Here is an 18,176-nt window from a genome sequence, read left to right as displayed (position 1 = left end):
CATTCCCGCTCGCGCCTCGCTCCAGCCAATCCCCGCACGGGGCGGCGCGGGGTGGGCGGGGCCTAGCCCCGCCCGGCCAATCGGGAGGCGCGGGGGGCGTGGCCGCGGCGGCCGCCGGCCAATGAGCGCGCGCGGGGGGCGTGGCCCGGCGGCGGCGGCGGCCATGGGGCTGCGGCGGGCGGTGAGGGGGGGCGGGGGGAGCGCCGGGACCCCTCCCCCACCCCGGGACCCCCCCGGGACCCCTCCCCCACCCCGGGACCCCCCCCGGGACCCCTCCCCCACCCCGGGACCCCCCCCGGGACCCCTCCCCCACCCCGGGACCCCCCCCCGCAACTTCCCGGAACTTCCGCCGGGACCGGGACCCCCCCCGGGAACTCCGGGCGGGCCCCTCCCCCACCCCCGGAGTCACCGGGACCCCCCAAATGTCACCGGGACCCCCCAAATGTCACCGACGCCCCCCCGGGACCCCCCAAATGTCACCGGGACCCCCCCGGGAACTCCTCAGGGGCCCCTCCCCCACCCCCGGAGTCACCGGGACCCCCCAAATGTCACCGGGACCCTCCGGGACCCCCCCAATGTCACCAACCCCCACCCGGGACCCCCCCGGAGTCACCGGGACCCCCCCGGGAACTCCGGACAGGCCCCTCCCCCACCCCCGGAGCACCGGGACCCCCCCGGGACGCCCCCAATGTCACCGGGACCCCCCCCGGGAACTCCTCAGGGGCCCCTCCCCCACCCCCGGAGTCACCGGGACCCCCCAAATGTCACCAACCCCCACCTGGGACCCCCCCGGAGTTACCGGGACCCCCCCGGGACCCCCCCAATGTCACCGGGACCCCCCCGGGACCCCCCAAATGTCACCAACCCCCACCGGGGACCCCCCGATGTCACCGGGACCCCCCCCGGGAACTCCTCAGGGGCCCCTCCCCCACCCCCGGGCACCGGGACCCCCCCCAATTGTCCCCCCCTATTCCGGGACCCCCCCGGAGTCACCGGGACCCCCCAAATGTCACCAACCCCCACCCGGGACCCCCCCGGAGTTACCGGGACCCCCCCCGGGAACTCCTCAGGGGCCCCTCCCCCACCCCCGGAGTCACCGGGACCCCCCAAATGTCACCAACCCCCCCCCGGGACCCCCCCAATGTCACCGGGACCCCCCCCGGGAACTCCGGACGGGCCCCTCCCCCACCCCCGGGCACCGGGACCCCCCCCAATTGTCCCCCCCTATTCCGGGACCCCCCCAATGTCACCAACCCCCACCTGGGACCCCCCCGGAGTTACCGGGACCCCCCCGGGATCCCCCCAATGTCACCGGGACCCCTCCGGGACCCCCCCAATGTCACCAACCCCCACCCGGGACCCCCCGATGTCACCGGGACCCCCCCCGGGAACTCCGGACGGGCCCCTCCCCCACCCCCGGGCACCGGGACCCCCCCCAATTGTCCCCCCCTATTCCGGGACCCCCCCAATGTCACCGACCCTCACCCGGGACCCCCCCGGGATCCCCTCTCGGGCCCCTCCCCCACCCCCGGAGTCACCGGGACCCCCCCGGGACCCCAAAATTTCCCCTCCCCCCCCCCAGGTGCGGCTGCTGCCCCTCCCCCACCCCCGGCCCCGGAGCGGCCCCGGAGCGACCCCGCGGTGAGGGGGAGGGGCGGGGGGAGGGACCCCCACCCAAACTGGGGGGAGGGGCGGGGGGGAGGGGAGGGACCCCCTAAATTGGGGGGCGGGGCAGGGGGGGAGGGACCCCCACCTGAAATTGGGGGAGGGGCGGGGGGGGAGGGGAGGGACCCCCACCCAAACTGGGGGGAGGGGCGGGGGGGGAGGGGAGGGACCCCCACCCAAAATTGGGGGGAGGGGCGGGGGGGGAGGGGAGGGACCCCCACCCAAAATTGGGGGGAGGGGTAGGGGGGGGAGGGGACCTCCACCCAAATTGTGGTCGGGGGGGGTCACACCCAAATTGGGGGGACTCCCTGTGGGGATTTGGAGGGTCCCAGACCCCTGACCCTTGACCCCTGACCCCTGATCCTGACCTTTGACCCTTGACCTTTGACCCGCAGGTCACTGCTGGCCGTGCTGGCCCTGGGGGGGTATCTGACCACTGACCCTGACCTTTGACCCCTGACCTTTGCCCTGCAAGTCCCTGCTGGCCACGCTGGCCCTCGGGGGTCTCTGACCCCTGACCTTTGACCCCTGACCTTTGACCCCGCAGGTCGCTGCTGGCCGCGCTGGCCCTGGGGGGGTCTCTGGCCGTGGGGGGATGGGCGCTGGCCCCTCCCCCCCGGCGCCGCCGGGCGCGGCTCCTGCTCGAGGGGACGGCGCGGTTCTGCAGGTCGGGGGTCTGGGGGGTCCTGGGGGGGATTTGGGGGGTTCTTGAGGGGATTTGGGGGGTCCTGGGGGGGTTTGGGGGGTCCCGGGGGGGATTTGGGGGGTCCGTGGGGGGATTTGGGGGGTCCATGGGGGGGTTTGGGGGGTCCCGGGGGGGTTTGGGGGGTCCCGGGGGGGATTTGGGGGGTCCCAGGGGGGAGTTTGGGAGGAATTTGGGGGCCCCAAGGGGGAATTTGGGGGGGATTTGGGGGGTCCCACGGGGAATTTGGGGCTCCCGGGGGGGATTTTGGGGGGCCCAGGGTGGGTTTGGAGGGAATTTGAGGGGCCCAGAGGGGATTTTGGGGGTTCTGGGGGCGGTTTGGGCGGTCCCAGGGGGGATTTGGGGGGTCCCCGGGGGGTTTGGGGGGTCCCGGGGAGATTGGGGGGTCCCGGGGAGATTGGGGGGTCCCGGGGGGGATTTGGGGGGTCCCGGGTGCGTTTTGGGGGTCCCGGGTGGGTTTTGGGGTCCCGGGTGGGTTTTGGGGGTCCCGGGTGGGTTTTTGGGGTCTCAGGGGGGTCCTGGGTGGGTTTTGGGGGTCCCGGGTGGGTTTTGGGGGTTCCCGGGTGGGTTTTGGGGGGTCTCGGGGGGTCCCGGGTGGGTTTTTGGGGGTCCCGGGTGGGCTTTGGGGTCTCGGGGGGTCCCGGGTGGGTTTTGGGGTCCCGGGTGGGTTTTGGGGTCCCGGGTGGGTTTTGGGGGGTCCCGGGTGGGTTTTGGGGTCTCGGGGGGTCCCGGGTGGGTTTTGGGGGGTCCCGGGTGGGTTTTTGGGGTCTCAGGGGGGTCCCGGGTGTGTTTTGGGGGGTCCCGGGTGTGTTTTGGGGGGTCTCGGGTGGGTTTTGGGGGGTCCCGGGTGTGTTTTGGGGGGTCTCGGGTGGGTTTTGGGGTCTCGGGGGGTCCCGGGTGGGTTTTGGGGTGCCCTGACCCCCCGTCCCAGGTCGCTCTCGGTGGGGCTCCGCATCTCCCTCGATTACTGGTGGACCACCAAGGTGGAGCTGAGGGGCCTCGCGCAGGTGGGGGGATTTGGGGGGTCCTGGGGGGGGTTTTGGGGGTCCCAGGGGGATTTGGGGGGTCCCGGGGGGATTTGGGGGGTCCTGGGGGGATTTGGGGGGGCCCGGGGGGGATTTGGGGGGTCCCGGGGGGATCTGGGGGGGCCCGGGGGGGATTTTGGGGGGGCCCGGGGGGATTTGGGGGGTCCTGGGGGGGATTTGGGGGGTCCTGGGGGGATTTGGGGGTCCCGGGGGGGATTTGGGGGGTCCCAGGGGGGATCTGGGGGTCCCGGGGGGATTTGGGGGGTCCTGGGGGGGATTTGGGGGGTCCTGGGGGGATTTGGGGGTCCCGGGGGGGATTTGGGGGGTCCCAGGGGGGATCTGGGGGTCCCGGGGGGATTTGGGGGGTCCCGGGGGGATTTTGGACAGGAATTTTGGGAGATTTGGGGGCTCCTGGGGGGATTTGTGCAGGACAGGCCCTGGTACGTATTGGCCGTGTCACATCTGTGTCAGACACGTGTCCCACACGTGTCACACACATGTCACACACATGTCCCACGCGTGTCCCACACGTGTCCCCCCAGGATAACCCCACCTACATGGCAGCCATGTCCCACATGTGTCACACACATGTCCCACGCGTGTCCCACACATGTCCCACGCGTGTCCCACCCGTGTCCCCCCAGGATAACCCCACCTACGTGTCGGCCATGTCCCACACGTGTCACACACATGTCACACACATGTCCCACACGTGTCACACACATGTCACACACATGTCCCACACGTGTCCCCCCAGGATAACCCCACCTACGTGGCGGCCATGTCCCACACGTGTCCCACACATGTCCCACACATGTCACACACATGTCCCACGCGTGTCCCCCCAGGATAACCCCACCTACGTGGCGGCCATGTCCGACACGTGTCACACACATGTCACACACATGTCCCACACGTGTCCCCCCAGGATAACCCCACCTACATGGTGGCCATGTCCCACACGTGTCACACACATGTCCCACGCGTGTCCCACGCGTGTCCCCCCGGATAACCCCACCTACGTGGCGGCCATGTCTCAGACGTGTCCTACACACATGTCACACACATGTCCCACCCGTGTCCCCCCAGGATAGCCCCACCTACGTGGCGGCCATGTCCCACACGTGTCCCACCCGTGTCCCACCCGTGTCCCCCCAGGATAACCCCACCTACGTGGCGGCCATGTCCCACACGTGTCCCACACATGTCCCACACATGTCACACACATGTCCCACGCGTGTCCCCCCAGGATAACCCCACCTACGTGGCGGCCATGTCCCACACGTGTCACACACATGTCCCACCCGTGTCCCCCCAGGATAACCCCACCTACGTGGCGGCCATGTCCCACACCTGTCACACACATGTCCCACACACATGTCACACACATGTCCCACCCGTGTCCCCCCAGGATAGCCCCACCTATGTGTCAGCCATGTCGCGGTGCCACCGCCGCGCGGGGCAGCGCCTCCTGCAGGGGGCGCTCTCCAACGGGGGCCTGTACGTGAAGCTGGGCCAGGGCCTGAGCGCCATGGAGCACCTGCTGCCCCCGGAGCTGACCCGCAGCCTGCGGCCCCTGGAGGACAGCGCCACCCCCCGGGGACACCGGGAGGTGACACCGGGACACCGGCGGGACAGGGGGACATGGGGACAGCGGGGGGGTTGGGGGGATTGGGGACAGTGGGGGGACATTGGGGACATTGGGGGGACATTGGGGACATTGGGGGGACATTGGGGACATTGGGGACATTGGGGACATTGGGGACATTGGGGGGACATTGGGGACATTGGGGACATTGGGGACATTGGGGACATTGGGGACATTGGGGGGGACATTGGGGACATTGGGGACATTGGGGACATTGGGGACATTGGGGACATTGGGGACATTGGGGGGACATTGGGGACATTGGGGACATTGGGGACATTGGGGGGACATTGGGGACATTGGGGGACATTGGGGGGACATTGGGGACATTGGGGACATTGGGGACATTGGGGACATTGGGGACATTGGGGGGGACATTGGGGACATTGGGGACATTGGGGACATTGGGGACATTGGGGACATTGGGGACATTGGGGGGGACATTGGGGACATTGGGGACATTGGGGACATTGGGGACATTGGGGACACTGGGGGACATTGGGGACATTGGGGGGACATTGGGGACATTGGGGACATTGGGGACATTGGGGGACATTGGGGGGACATTGGGGGGACATTGGGGGACATTTTGGGGACATTGGGGACATTGGGGACATTGGGGGGACATTTTGGGGACATTGGGGACATTTTGGGGACACTTTGGGGACACTGGTGACTCCGGGTCCCTCACCTGTCCCCAGGTGGACGAGCTGTTCCTGGAGGATTTCCAGACCACGCCTTCCGGAATGTTCCGGGATTTCGACTACGAGCCCGTGGCCGCCGCCAGCCTGGCCCAGGTGCACCGGGCGACGCTGCCCGACGGCACCCCCGTGGCTGTCAAGGTGTGGGGGGCACACCTGGGGCACCTGGGCACACCTGGGCACACCTGGGCACACCTGGGGACACACCTGGAGAACACCTGGGCAAACCTGGGGGCACCTGGGGCACCCGGGCACACCTGGGCACACCTGGAGAACACCTGGGCACACCTGGGCATACCTGGGGGCACCTGGGCATACCTGGGGGCACACCTGGAGAACACCTGGGCAAACCTGGGGGCACCTGGGCGTACCTGGGGACACACCTGGAGAACACCTGGGCACACCTGGGCATACCTGGGGGCACCTGCGTGTACCTGGGGACACACCTGGAGAACACCTGGGGCATACTTGGGGACACTTGGGGCACACCTGGAGGAGGGGGGCACACCTGAGGGGGCACACCTGGGAAGGGGGGGAACACCTGGGGGGACACACCCAGGGGCACCTGGGGAACACTCGGGGACACTCAGGGGCACCTGGGGTCCACCTGGGCACACCTGGGTACACCTGGGGACATCTGGAGACACCTTGGGGCACCTGGGGCACATCTGGAGGAGGGGGGCACACCTGGGGATGGCACACCTGGCGGACGTACACCTGGAGGAGGGGGGCACACCTGTGCTGGGGGGGCACACCCGGGGGTGGCACACCTGGGCAGGGGGCGGTGCCAGCCCCCCAGGTGACCCCCCCCCCCCCCAGGTGCAGTACCTGGACCTGCGCGATCGCTTCGAGGGCGACATCCGGACCCTGGAGCTGCTCCTGCGCCTCGTGCAGTTCCTGCACCCCGACTTCGCCCTGGGCTGGGTGCTGCAGGTGGGCACACCTGGGGGCACCTGGGCACAGCTGGGCACACCTGGGATAACCACAGACACACCTGGGCACACCTGGGCACACCTGGGGGCACCTGGGATATCCACAGACACACCTGGGCACACCTGGGATATCCACAGACACACCTGGGCACAGCCCCGCCCACCTGCCCTGTGCAGTTCCTGCACCCCGACTTCGCCCTGGGCTGGGTGCTGCAGGTGGGCACACCTGGGGGCACCTGGGCACAGCTGGGCACACCTGGGCACACCTGGGGGCACCTGGGCACAGCCCCGCCCACCTGCCCTGCGCAGTTCCTGCACCCCGACTTCGCCCTGGGCTGGGTGCTGCAGGTGGGCACACCTGGGCACACCTGGGGGCACACCTGGGGGCACACCTGGGCACACCTGGGCACACCTGGGATAACCACAGACACACCTGGGCACACCTGGGGCACTCACCTGGGCACACCTGGGATAACCACAGACACACCTGGGCACACCTGGGGCACTCACCTGGGCACACCTGGGATATCCACAGACACACCTGGGCACACCTGGGGGCACCTGGGGGCACCTGGGCACAGCCCCGCCCACCTGCCCTGTGCAGTTCCTGCACTCTGACTTCGTCCTGGGCTGGATGCTGCAGGTGGGCACACCTGGGCACACCTGGGGGCACCTGGGATAGCCACAGACACACCTGGGCACACCTGGGGGCACCTGGGCACACCTGGGGGCACCTGGGATAGCCACAGATACACCTGGGCACACCTGGGATAGCCACAGACACACCTGGGCACACCTGGGCACAGCCCCGCCCACCTGCCCTGTGCTGTTCCTGCACCCCGACTTCGCCCTGGGCTGGGTGCTGCAGGTGGGCACACCTGGGCACACCTGGGGGCACACCTGGGCACAGCTGGGCTAGACCTGTGCATACCTGGACACAGCTGGGGGCACCCGTGGGGGCACCTGAGATACACCTGGGCAGAGCTACAGACACACCTGGGCATAGCTGGGGGCACCTGGGCACACCTGTGTCACACTCACCTGTCCCAGGAGCTGAAGGGCACGCTGGCAGTGTCACACCTGTCACACACCTGTGTCACACACCTGTCCCACCTGTGCAGGAGCTGAAGGGCACGCTGGCAGTGTCACACCTGTCACACACCTGTCACACCTGTCTCACCTGTCTCACCTGTGCAGGAGCTGAAGGGCACGCTGGCAGTGTCACACACCTGTCACACACCTGTGTCACACACCTGTCTCACCTGTGCAGGAGCTGAAGGGCACGCTGGCAGTGTCACACACCTGTCACACACCTGTGTCACACACCTGTCTCACCTGTGCAGGAGCTGAAGGGCACGCTGGCGCTGGAGCTGGATTTCGAGAACGAGGCGCGCAACTCGGAGCGCTGCGGGCGCGACCTGCGGCACCTGCGGGGGGTGACGGTGCCACGCGTGCACTGGGGGCACTGCAGCAAGGTGAGGCACACCTGGGCACACCTGGGGACAGCTGGAAATACACCTGGGGACAGCTGGGCACACCTGGGCACACCTGGGATAGACCTGGGCACACCTGTGTACATCTGGGGGCACCTGGGCACACCTGGGGATATCCACAGACACACCTGGGCACAGCTGGGACACACTTGGGCACACCTGGGTACAGCTGGGTACAGCTAGGACACACCTGGGCACACATGGGACACACCTGGCACACCTGGGACACACCTGGGCACACCTGGGCACCGCAGCGAGGTGGGCACAGGGACAGGAGCAGCCGGCGGTGGCAGCGGGCGGGGACAGGGAGGGGCCAGGGGTCACCTGCAGTGACACCTCGGGGACACCTGGAACCCCAATGTCCCCCCAGTGTCCCCCTGTCCCCAATGTCCCCAATGTCCCCAATGTCCCCAATGTCCCCCCAATGTCCCCAATGTCCCCAATGTCCCCCCAATGTCCCCAATGTCCCCCCAATGTCCCCAATGTCCCCCCAATGTCCCCCCAATGTCCCCAATGTCCCCAATGTCCCCAATGTCCCCAATGTCCCCCCAATGTCCCCAATGTCCCCCAGTGTCCCCCCAATGTCCCCAATGTCCCCCCAATCCCCCCAATGTCCCCAATGTCCCCAATGTCCCCAATGTCCCCCCAATGTCCCCCCAATGTCCCCAATGTCCCCAATGTCCCCAATGTCCCCCCAATGTCCCCCTGTCCCCAATGTCCCCAATGTCCCCCAATGTCCCCAATGTCCCCCCAATGTCCCCAATGTCCCCAATGTCCCCCCAATGTCCCCCCAATGTCCCCAATGTCCCCTCAGTGTCCCCAATGTCCCCCCAATGTCCCCCCAATGTCCCCCAATGTCCCCCAATGTCCCCAATGTCCCCGATGTCCCCTCAGTGTCCCCAATGTCCCCCAATGTCCCCCAATGTCCCCAATGTCCCCCCAATGTCCCCAATGTCCCCCCAATGTCCCCAATGTCCCCAATGTCCCCAATGTCCCCAATGTCCCCAATGTCCCCGATGTCCCCTCAGTGTCCCCAATGTCCCCCAATGTCCCCAATGTCCCCCAATGTCCCCAATGTCCCCGATGTCCCCTCAGTGTCCCCAATGTCCCCCAATGTCCCCAATGTCCCCCAATGTCCCCCAGTGTCCCCAATGTCCCCCAATGTCCCCAATGTCCCCAATGTCCCCAGTGTCCCCAATGTCCCCCCAATGTCCCCAATGTCCCCAATGTCCCCAGTGTCCCCAATGTCCCCAATGTCCCCAATGTCCCCAATGTCCCCAATGTCCCCCCAATGTCCCCCCAATGTCCCCTCAGTGTCCCCAATGTCCCCAATGTCCCCCCAATGTCGCCAGTGTCCCCAATGTCCCCAATGTCCCCAATGTCCCCCCAATGTCCCCAATGTCCCCAATGTCCCCAATGTCCCCAATGTCCCCCCAATGTCCCCCCAATGTCCCCAATGTCCCCAATGTCCCCAATGTCCCCCCAATGTCCCCCAATGTCCCCAATGTCCCCAATGTCCCCAATGTCCCCAATGTCCCCAATGTCCCCCAATGTCCCCAATGTCCCCAATGTCCCCAATGTCCCCAATGTCCCCCAATGTCCCCAATGTCCCCCCAATGTCCCCCCAATGTCCCCAATGTCCCCAATGTCCCCAATGTCCCCAATGTCCCCCCAATGTCCCCAATGTCCCCAATGTCCCCCAATGTCCCCAATGTCCCCAATGTCCCCAATGTCCCCCAATGTCCCCAATGTCCCCCCAATGTCCCCCCAATGTCCCCAATGTCCCCAATGTCCCCCAATGTCCCCCAATGTCCCCCCAATGTCCCCAATGTCCCCAATGTCCCCAATGTCCCCAATGTCCCCAATGTCCCCCCAATGTCCCCAATGTCCCCAATGTCCCCAATGTCCCCAATGTCCCCCCAATGTCCCCCCAATGTCCCCCCAATGTCCCCAATGTCCCCAATGTCCCCCAATGTCCCCCCAATGTCCCCAATGTCCCCAATGTCCCCAATGTCCCCCCCTGTCCCCAGCGGGTGCTCACGGCCGATTTCTGCGAGGGCTGCAAGATCACCAACCTGGAGGGGATCCGGGCGCTGGGGCTGGGCCTGCGAGACGTCAGTGAGGGGTCCCAGGGTTTGGGGGTCCCGGGGGGTTTGGGGGTCCCCAGATAAATTTGGGGGTCCCCAAAAGGGGTTTGGGTGTCCCCGGGGGGTTTTGGGGTGTCCCCAGGAGGGTCCCGGGTGTCCCTGTCCCCTCCCACCTTGGGGACAAACGTCCCAGGGGATTTGGGGGCTGGGGCTGGGGGTCCGTGGTTTCAATTTGGGGGTCCTGGGGGAATTTGGGGGGTCCCGAAATAAATTTAGGGGTCCCCAGAGGGGTCCCAAGTGTCCCCAGGGGGGTCCCAAGTGTCCCCAGGGGGGTCCCGGGTGTCCCTGTCCCCTCCTGCCCTGGGGACAAACGTCCCAGGGGATTTGGGGGCTGGGAGTCTGTGATCTCAGTTTGGGGGTCCCGGGGGATTTTTGGGGCGGATTTTGGGTTTTTTGGGGTCCCCCTGAACCCCCAAATCCCGCAGACCACAGAGAAGCTGATCCAGGGGATTTTTGGGTGGATTGTGGGGTTTTTGGGTTGATTTTGGGGTTTTTGGGGTGCCCCTGAACCCCCAAATCCCGCAGACCTCAGAGAAGCTGATCCAGGGGGTTTTAGGGAATTTTTGGGTGGATTTTGGGGTTTTTGGGGTCCCCCTGAACCCCCAAATCCCGCAGACCGCAGAGAAGCTGATCCAGGTGTTCGCCGAGCAGATTTTCTACACCGGCTTCATCCACGCGGATCCGCACCCCGGCAACAGTACGGGCACCCCAAAATTTGGGGGGACCCCAAAATCGGCAGGGGGACCCCAAAATTCGGGGAGACTCCAAAATTGGGGGACCCCAAACGGGGAGGGGAACCCAAAACTGGGGGAGATCCCAAAACTGGGAGGGGGGACCCCAAAACCCCGAAATGGGGGTGTACCCCAAAAATGGACGGGGACCCCCAAAAAAAGGGAAAGGCCAAAAAAAGGAAAACTCAAAAATGAGGGGGTCCCCAAAAAAGAAGGAGGAAAACCCGAAGAGTGGGACCCCAAAAAATTACAGGGGAGGGTCCCCAAAAAGGGGGGGGGGGTCCCGAAAATGGGGTGGGGGTCCTCCAAAAACCGAGGGGTCCCCAAAAATAGTGGAACCCCAAAAATACGGGATCCCAAAACAGACAGGGTCCCTAAAAAAGGAGGAAAACCCAAAGAGAGGAACCCCAAAAAATGAAGGGGAGGGTCCCCAAAAAGGGGAGGGGTTCCGAAATTGGGTGGGGGTCCCCCAAAAAGTGGGGGTCCCCTAAAAAGGGAGGGAACGCCAAAAATACGGGATCCCGAAAAAGAGGGGGGTCCCCAAAAGAGAAGGAGGAAAACCCAACGAGAGGGACCCCAAAATTGAAAGGGGAGGGTCCCCAAAAAAGGGGGGGGTCCCGAAAATGGGGTGGGGGTCCCCCAAAAACCGAGGGGTCCCCCCAAAATCCCCCCGGCAGTGCTGGTGCGGCGCGGCCCCGACGGGCGGGCGCAGCTGGTGCTGCTGGACCACGGCTTGTACGAGACCCTGAGCGAGAGGTGAGCGCCCCCAAACTGCCGGGGACCCCAAAAATCAGCCGGGGGGACCCCAAAATCCCCGGGGGGACCCCAAAATCCCCGAGGGAACCCCAAAATCCCGTGCCCCCCCCCAGGGACCGGCTGGCGCTGTGCGGGCTCTGGAGAGCGATCGTGCTGCGGGACCGCGAGGGCATGAGGGAGCGGGCGGCGGAACTGGGGGTGCAGGGTGAGGCACCCCAAAAACGAACCCCAAAATGGCCCTGAGGCACCCCAAAACAGCCCCAAAATAACCCCGAGGGACCCCAAAAACTGACCCCAAAACAGCCCCAAAATAACCCCGAGGGACCCCAAAAACTGACCCCAAAACAGCCCCAAAATAGCCCCGAGGGACCCCAAAAACTGACCCCAAAATGGCCCTGAGGCACCCCAAAACCGACCCCAAAATAACCCCGAGGGACCCCAAAAACGGACCCCAAAATGGCCCTGAGGCACCCCAAAACCGACCCCAAAATGGCCCTGAGGCACCCCAAAACCTGACCCCAAAATGGCCCTGAGGCACCCCAAAACCGACCCCAAAATAACCCCGAGGGACCCCAAAAACTGACCCCAAAACAGCCCCAAAATAACCCCGAGGGACCCCAAAAACTGACCCCAAAACAGCCCCAAAAAGCCCCAAAAACCGACCCCAAAATAGCCCTGAGGGACCCCAAAATGAGCCCCAAAATGGGGTGGGGAACCCCAAAATCCAGGTGTGAGAGGAGGGAGGGACCCAAATTTTGGGGTTTGGGGGGGGAACCCCGAAATTCACCTTGAGGGGGCACCTGGGCACACCTGGGCACACCTGGGCACATCTGGGCACACCTGGGGGCACCTGGGGGCACCTGGGCACAGCTGGGAGCACCTGGGGGGTACCTGGGGGTACCTGGGGGTTACCTGGGGGACACCTGGGCACACCTGGGCACACCTGGGGGTACTGGGGGGGTACCTGGGGGACACCTGGGCACACCTGGGGGGTACCTGGGCACACCTGGGGGGTACCTGGGCACCCCATGGCACACCTGGGGGGCACCTGGGGGTCACCGGAGCCTCCCCTGTGCCCCCCAGATTATTTCCTCTTCTGCGAGATGCTGATGCAGCGACCCCTGAGCCGCCACTCGGCCCTGCTGGGCCCGCAGGGGGCTCACCTGGGCGCACCCATGGGTGCCCCGGGCACACCTGAGGGGGCCCAGAGTGCGCCCGTGGGTGCCCCGGGCACGGCCGAGGCTCACCCGGGCGCACCCATGGGTGCCCCGGCGCTGCGGGCGCCGCTGCTGGGCGGGCCCGAGGGGCGGCTGAGCGCGGCCGAGCGCGGCTACATGCGTGGCATGGCGGCGCGGCGCTTCCCGCAGGTGCTGCGCGTGCTGCGCGCGCTGCCCCGGCCCATGCTGCTCGTGTTCCGCAACATCAACACGGTGCGCAGCGTGCACGGCGCCATGGGCGCGCCCGCGGACAGACACGGCATCATGGCGCGCAGGTGAGACACGCGTGGGACATGTGAGTGACATGTGAGTGACTGTGTGACATCTGTGTGTGTGTGTGCGCAGCGTGCACGGCGCCATGGGCGCGCCCGCGGACAGACACGGCATCATGGCGCGCAGGTGAGACACGCGTGTGTCATGTGAGTGACATGTGAGTGACACGTGAGTGACATGTGAGTGTGCGTGTGACAGCTGTGTGTGCGCGTGCGCAGCGTGCACGGCGCCATGGGCGCGCCCGCGGACCGGCACGGCATCATGGCGCGCAGGTGAGACACGCGTGGGACATGTGAGTGACATGTGAGTGACTGTGTGACATCTGTGTGTGCGCGTGCGCAGCGTGCACGGCGCCATGGGCGCGCCCGCGGACCGGCACGGCATCATGGCGCGCAGGTGAGACACGCGTGTGTCATGTGAGTGACATGTGAGTGACATGTGAGTGTGCGTGTGAGTGACACGTGAGTGTGCGGGTGACATCTGTGTGTGTGTGCGCAGCGTGCACGGCGCCATGGGCGCGCCCGCGGACCGGCACGGCATCATGGCGCGCAGGTGAGACACGCGTGTGTCATGTGAGTGACATGTGAGTGACATGTGAGTGTGCGTGTGACATCTGTGTGTGTGTGTGCGCAGCGTGCACGGCGCCATGGGCGCGCCCGCGGACCGACACGGCATCATGGCGCGCAGGTGAGACATGTGTGGGACATGTGAGTGACATGTGAGTGTGCGTGTGACATCTGTGTGTGTGTGCGCAGCGTGCACGGCGCCATGGGCGCGCCCGCGGACAGACACGGCATCATGGCGCGCAGGTGAGACACGCGTGGGACATGTGAGTGACATGTGAGTGACACGTGAGTGTGCGTGTGACATCTGTGTGCGTGTGCGCAGCGTGCACGGCGCCATGGGCGAGCCCGCGGACCGGCACGGCATCATGGCGCGCAGGTGAGACACGCGTGGGACATGTGAGTGACATGTATGACGCATCTGTGTGTGTGTGTGACAGTATGTGTGGGTATGTGCGACAGTGTGTGTGTGTGTGCCACGTGTGTGTGTGCCTGTGTGTGCCACGTGTGTGTGTGTGTGTGTGTGTGTATGACACGTCTGTGTGTGTGACACATGTGTATGCGTGTGCGTGACAGTATGTGTGTGTGTGTGTAACACGTGTGTGTGTTTCTGTGTGTGCCAGGCGTGTGTGTGTGTGTGTCTGTGTGTCTGTGTGTGTGCCACACGCGTGTGTCAGGGTCCCTGGGGGTCCCGGGGGTCCCTGGGGGGTCCCTGGGGGTCGCTGTGGTCCCGGGGGGTCCATGTGGTCCCTGGGGGGTCCCGGGGGGTCCCGGGGTGTCCTTGGGTGTCCCTGTGGTCCCTGGGTGTCCCTGGGGGGTCCCTGGGTGTCCCTGGGGTGTCCCTCGTGGTCCCTGGAGGTCCCGGTGGGTCCCTGGGGGTCCCGGGGGGTCCCGGGGGGTCCCGGGGGTCCCGGTGGGTCCCTGTGGTCCCCGGTGGGTCCCTGGGGTCCCTGTGGTCCCCGGTGGGTCCCGGGGGTCCCGGGGGTCCCGGGGCTCTGAGGCGCCGCCCCTCCCCAGCGCCGTGCGCGGCTGGCGCCGCCTCCGGGCGGGTCCCGGCGGGTCCGTGTGGCAGCGGCTGCGGCTGGGCTGGGACCGGCTGCGCTTCGAGCTGGAGCTGCGGTGAGGGGGGAGGGGAGGGGAGGGGCTGGGGGAGGGGCTGGGGAGGGGCTGGGACAGGCTGCGCTTCGAGCTGGAGCTGCGGTGGGGGGGGAGGGGCTGAGGGGTGGGGGAGGGGCTGGGGGAGGGGCTGGGACCGGCTGCGCTTCGAGCTGGAGCTGCGGTGAGGGGGGGGAGGGGAGGGGCTGGGGGAGGGGCTGGGGGAGGGGCTGGGGAGGGGCTCAGGGCTGGGGGAGGGGCTGGGACAGGCTGCGCTTCGAGCTGCAGCTGCGGTGAGGGGGGGGAGGGGCTGAGGGGTGGGGCTGAGGGGTGGGGGAGGGGAGGAGCTGGGGGAGGGGCTCAGGGCTGGGGGAGGGGCTGAGGAGGGGCTGGGGGAGGGGCTGGGACAGGCTGCGCTTCGAGCTGGAGCTGCGGTGAGGGGGGAGGGGAGGGGAGGGGCTGGGGGAGGGGCTCAGGTGAGGGGGAGGGGCTCAGGTGAAGGGGAGGGGCTCAGGTGAGGGTCTCGGGTGTGGGGGAGGAGCTGGGGTGTGTGTCCCCCCCCCAGGTGTGTCCCCCCCCCCAGGTGTGTCCCCCCCCGCCCAGGTGTGTCCCCCCCAGGTGTGTCCCCTCCCCCACCAGGTGTGTCCCCCCCCCGGTGTGTCCCCCTCCCCCCAGGTATGTCCCCCCCCCGGTGTGTCCCCTCCCCCCCCAGGTGTGTCCCCCCCCGCCCAGGTGTGTCCCCCCCCCAGGTGTGTCCCCCTCCCCCCAGGTATGTCCCCCCCCAGGTGTCCCCCCCCAGGTGTGTCCCCCCCAGGTGTGTCCCCTCCCCCCCGTGACGTCACGCGTCCCCCAGGTGGGCGTGGCTGCGGTTCCGGCTGGAGGCGGCGGCGCTGCGGCTGCTCGGCCGCTGGGGGGCGCTGCCCGGGGCGGAGCAGCTGCAGTTGCTGCTGCGCGCCTGAGGGGGCGCCCCAAAGCGGCTGGAACCACCCCAAAAATCACCCCAAAACACCCCAAAAATACCCCCAAAACGGCCGGAGCACCCCAAAAATACCCAAAAATAACCCAAAATACCCCAGAAACGGCCGGAGCACCCCAAAAATACCCCAAAATAACCCAAAATACCCCAGAAACGGCTGGAGCGCCCCGAAAATCACCCCAAAACACCCCAAAAATACCCCCAAAGCGGCTGGAACCACCCCAAAAATCACCCCCAAACACCCCAAAAATACCCCGAAAACGGCCGGAGCGCCCCCAAAATACCCAAAAATAACCAAAATACCCCAGAAACGGCCGGAGCGCCCCAGAAATACCCAAAAATAACCCAAAAAACGGCCGGAGTGCCCCAGAAATACCCAAAAATAACCCAAAATACCCCAGAAACGGCCGGAGCACCCCAAAAATACCCAAAACCAGCTGGAGCACCCCAAAAATACCCAAAAGCGGCTGCAGCGCCCCAGAAATACCCAAAAACGGCTGGAAGCACCCCAAAAACACCCAAAAAACCAAAAAATACACCAAAAACCAGCTGGAGCACCCCAAAAATACCCTAAAAATGGCCGGAGCACCCCAAAAATAGCCAAAAACGGCTGGAAGCACCCCAAAAACCATCTGGAGCACCCCAAAAATACCCAAAAACCGGCTCGGAACACCCCAGAAATCCCAAAATATCCCAAAACCCCCAAAAATACCCAAAACCCGGCCTGGAGCACACTAAAAATACCCAAAAATACCCCAAAAAGCGGCTGGGAACACCCCAAAAATACCCTGAAACACCCCAAAAAACACAAAAAAAAAACCCCACAAACGCCTGGAAAAGAGAAAAACGCCCCCAAAAATTCCTGAAAGACAACCCAAAAATTTTGGGGAAGCGGCCGAACCTCACCTAAAAACCCAAAAAAACCCCGAAACCCACCCAAAAAAAAAAAAATCACCCCGAAAATACCAAAAATCCCAAAACCCCCTCCCCAAAATTCACTGTGAAACCCCAAAGCCACTGTGAACCCCAAATCCCCTGGATTTACCCCAAAATCTTACCCCAAAATTCCCTAAAATTACCCCAAAACCCCCTGAAATTACCCCAAAACCTTTTCCAGAAATTCCCTAAAATTACCCCAAAATTTTACACAAAATCCCCTGAAATGACCCCAAAACCTTTTCCCAAACCCCCCAAAATCCTTCCCCAAAATTTTCCCCAAATCCCCCAAATAAACCCCAAAACCGGAGTTGAGAATTGTGTTTTATTACAAACGGGGAGTTTTTCGGGGGATTTTTGGGGGATTTTTGAGGGATTTTTGGGGGATTTTTGGGGAGTTTTTGGGATTTTGGATTTTGGGGATTTTTGGGGGATTTTTTTGGGGTGATTTTTGGGGGTTTTGGGTCCCTCAGAAGTGGGCGGTGACTCGGTCGATCTCCAGGAGGTCGTCCAGGATCTGTGGGGGAGGGGAGGGGGTCAGGGGCTCACCTGTCCCAAATTTACCTGTCCCAAATTTACCTGTCCAAAATTCACCTGTCCAACCTCACCTGTCCCAAATTCACCTGTCCCAACCTCACCTGTCCAACCTCACCTGTCCAAATTCACCAGTCCCAAATTTACCTGTCCAAAATTCACCTGTCCAACCTCACCTGTCCAACCTCACCTGTCCAAAATTCACCTGTCCAACCTCACCTGTCCCAAATTTACCTGTCCCAAATTCACCTGTCCAACCTCACCTGTCCAACCTCACCTGTCCAACCTCACCTGTCCAAAATTCACCTGTCCAACTTCACCTGTCCCACCTCACCTGTCCAAATTCACCAGTCCCAAATTTACCTGTCCAAAATTTACCTGTCCAACCTCACCTGTCCCAAATTCACCTGTCCCAACCTCACCTGTCCAACCTCACCTGTCCCAAATTCACCTGTCCCAAATTCACCTGTCCCACCTCACCTGTCCCAAACTCACCTGTCCAACCTCACCTGTCCAACCTCACCTGTCCAAAATTCACCTGTCCAACCTCACCTGTCCAAAATTCACCTGTCCAACCTCACCTGTCCAACCTCACCTGTCCAAAATTCACCTGTCCAACCTCACCTGTCCCAAATTTACCTGTCCAAAATTTACCTGTCCAACCTCACCTGTCTCAAATTCACCTGTCCCAACCTCACCTGTCCAACCTCACCTGTCCAAATTCACCAGTCCCAAATTTACCTGTCCAAAATTCACCTGTCCAACCTCACCTGTCCCAAAT

General features: G+C 64.7%; 2 protein-coding genes across 15 annotated transcripts in view; one reads left to right on the top strand and one right to left on the bottom strand.

Annotated features, from left to right (window-relative positions):
* The first annotated feature begins 148 nt into the window (after window positions 1-148).
* ADCK5 (aarF domain containing kinase 5) lies at window positions 149-17,171 on the top strand. 6 transcript variants are annotated; one of them, XM_085572726.1, is made up of 15 exons: window positions 149-181; window positions 1,583-1,641; window positions 2,213-2,332; window positions 3,300-3,375; window positions 4,805-5,005; window positions 5,743-5,883; window positions 6,562-6,618; window positions 8,048-8,149; window positions 10,198-10,281; window positions 10,930-11,011; window positions 11,723-11,801; window positions 11,915-12,006; window positions 13,169-13,293; window positions 14,872-14,973; window positions 15,803-17,171. In XM_085572726.1, exons 1-15 carry the CDS (start codon window positions 164-166, stop codon window positions 16,217-16,219), a joined length of 1,755 nt encoding a protein of 584 aa, XP_085428852.1. In that variant the 5' UTR covers window positions 149-163; the 3' UTR covers window positions 16,220-17,171. The 6 variants fall into 6 exon arrangements, with proteins under 6 accessions (XP_085428852.1, XP_085428849.1, XP_085428850.1 ...); XM_085572723.1 differs by having other exon boundaries at window positions 6,562-6,675; window positions 8,018-8,149; XM_085572724.1 differs by having other exon boundaries at window positions 6,562-6,675; window positions 8,018-8,149; window positions 12,885-13,293.
* The window catches only part of CPSF1 (cleavage and polyadenylation specific factor 1), a 69,794-nt gene continuing 68,673 nt past the window's right edge, over window positions 17,056-18,176 (bottom strand). For 6 of the 9 annotated variants that reach the window (XM_085572715.1, XM_085572716.1, XM_085572714.1 and 3 more), the window contains one exon: window positions 17,056-17,378. In XM_085572715.1, the coding sequence (XP_085428841.1) occupies window positions 17,056-17,378 (323 nt within the window). The remainder of the gene's footprint in view (window positions 17,379-18,176) is intronic. The other 3 variants (XR_014953177.1, XR_014953176.1, XM_085572717.1) reach the window with 1 other exon arrangement.

Source organism: Lonchura striata, chromosome 2, assembly GCF_050655825.1.
Source record: "Lonchura striata isolate lonStrDom1 chromosome 2, ASM5065582v1, whole genome shotgun sequence".
Classification (NCBI taxonomy): domain Eukaryota; kingdom Metazoa; phylum Chordata; class Aves; order Passeriformes; family Estrildidae; genus Lonchura; species Lonchura striata.
This window is presented reverse-complemented; position numbering and strand designations above follow the sequence as displayed.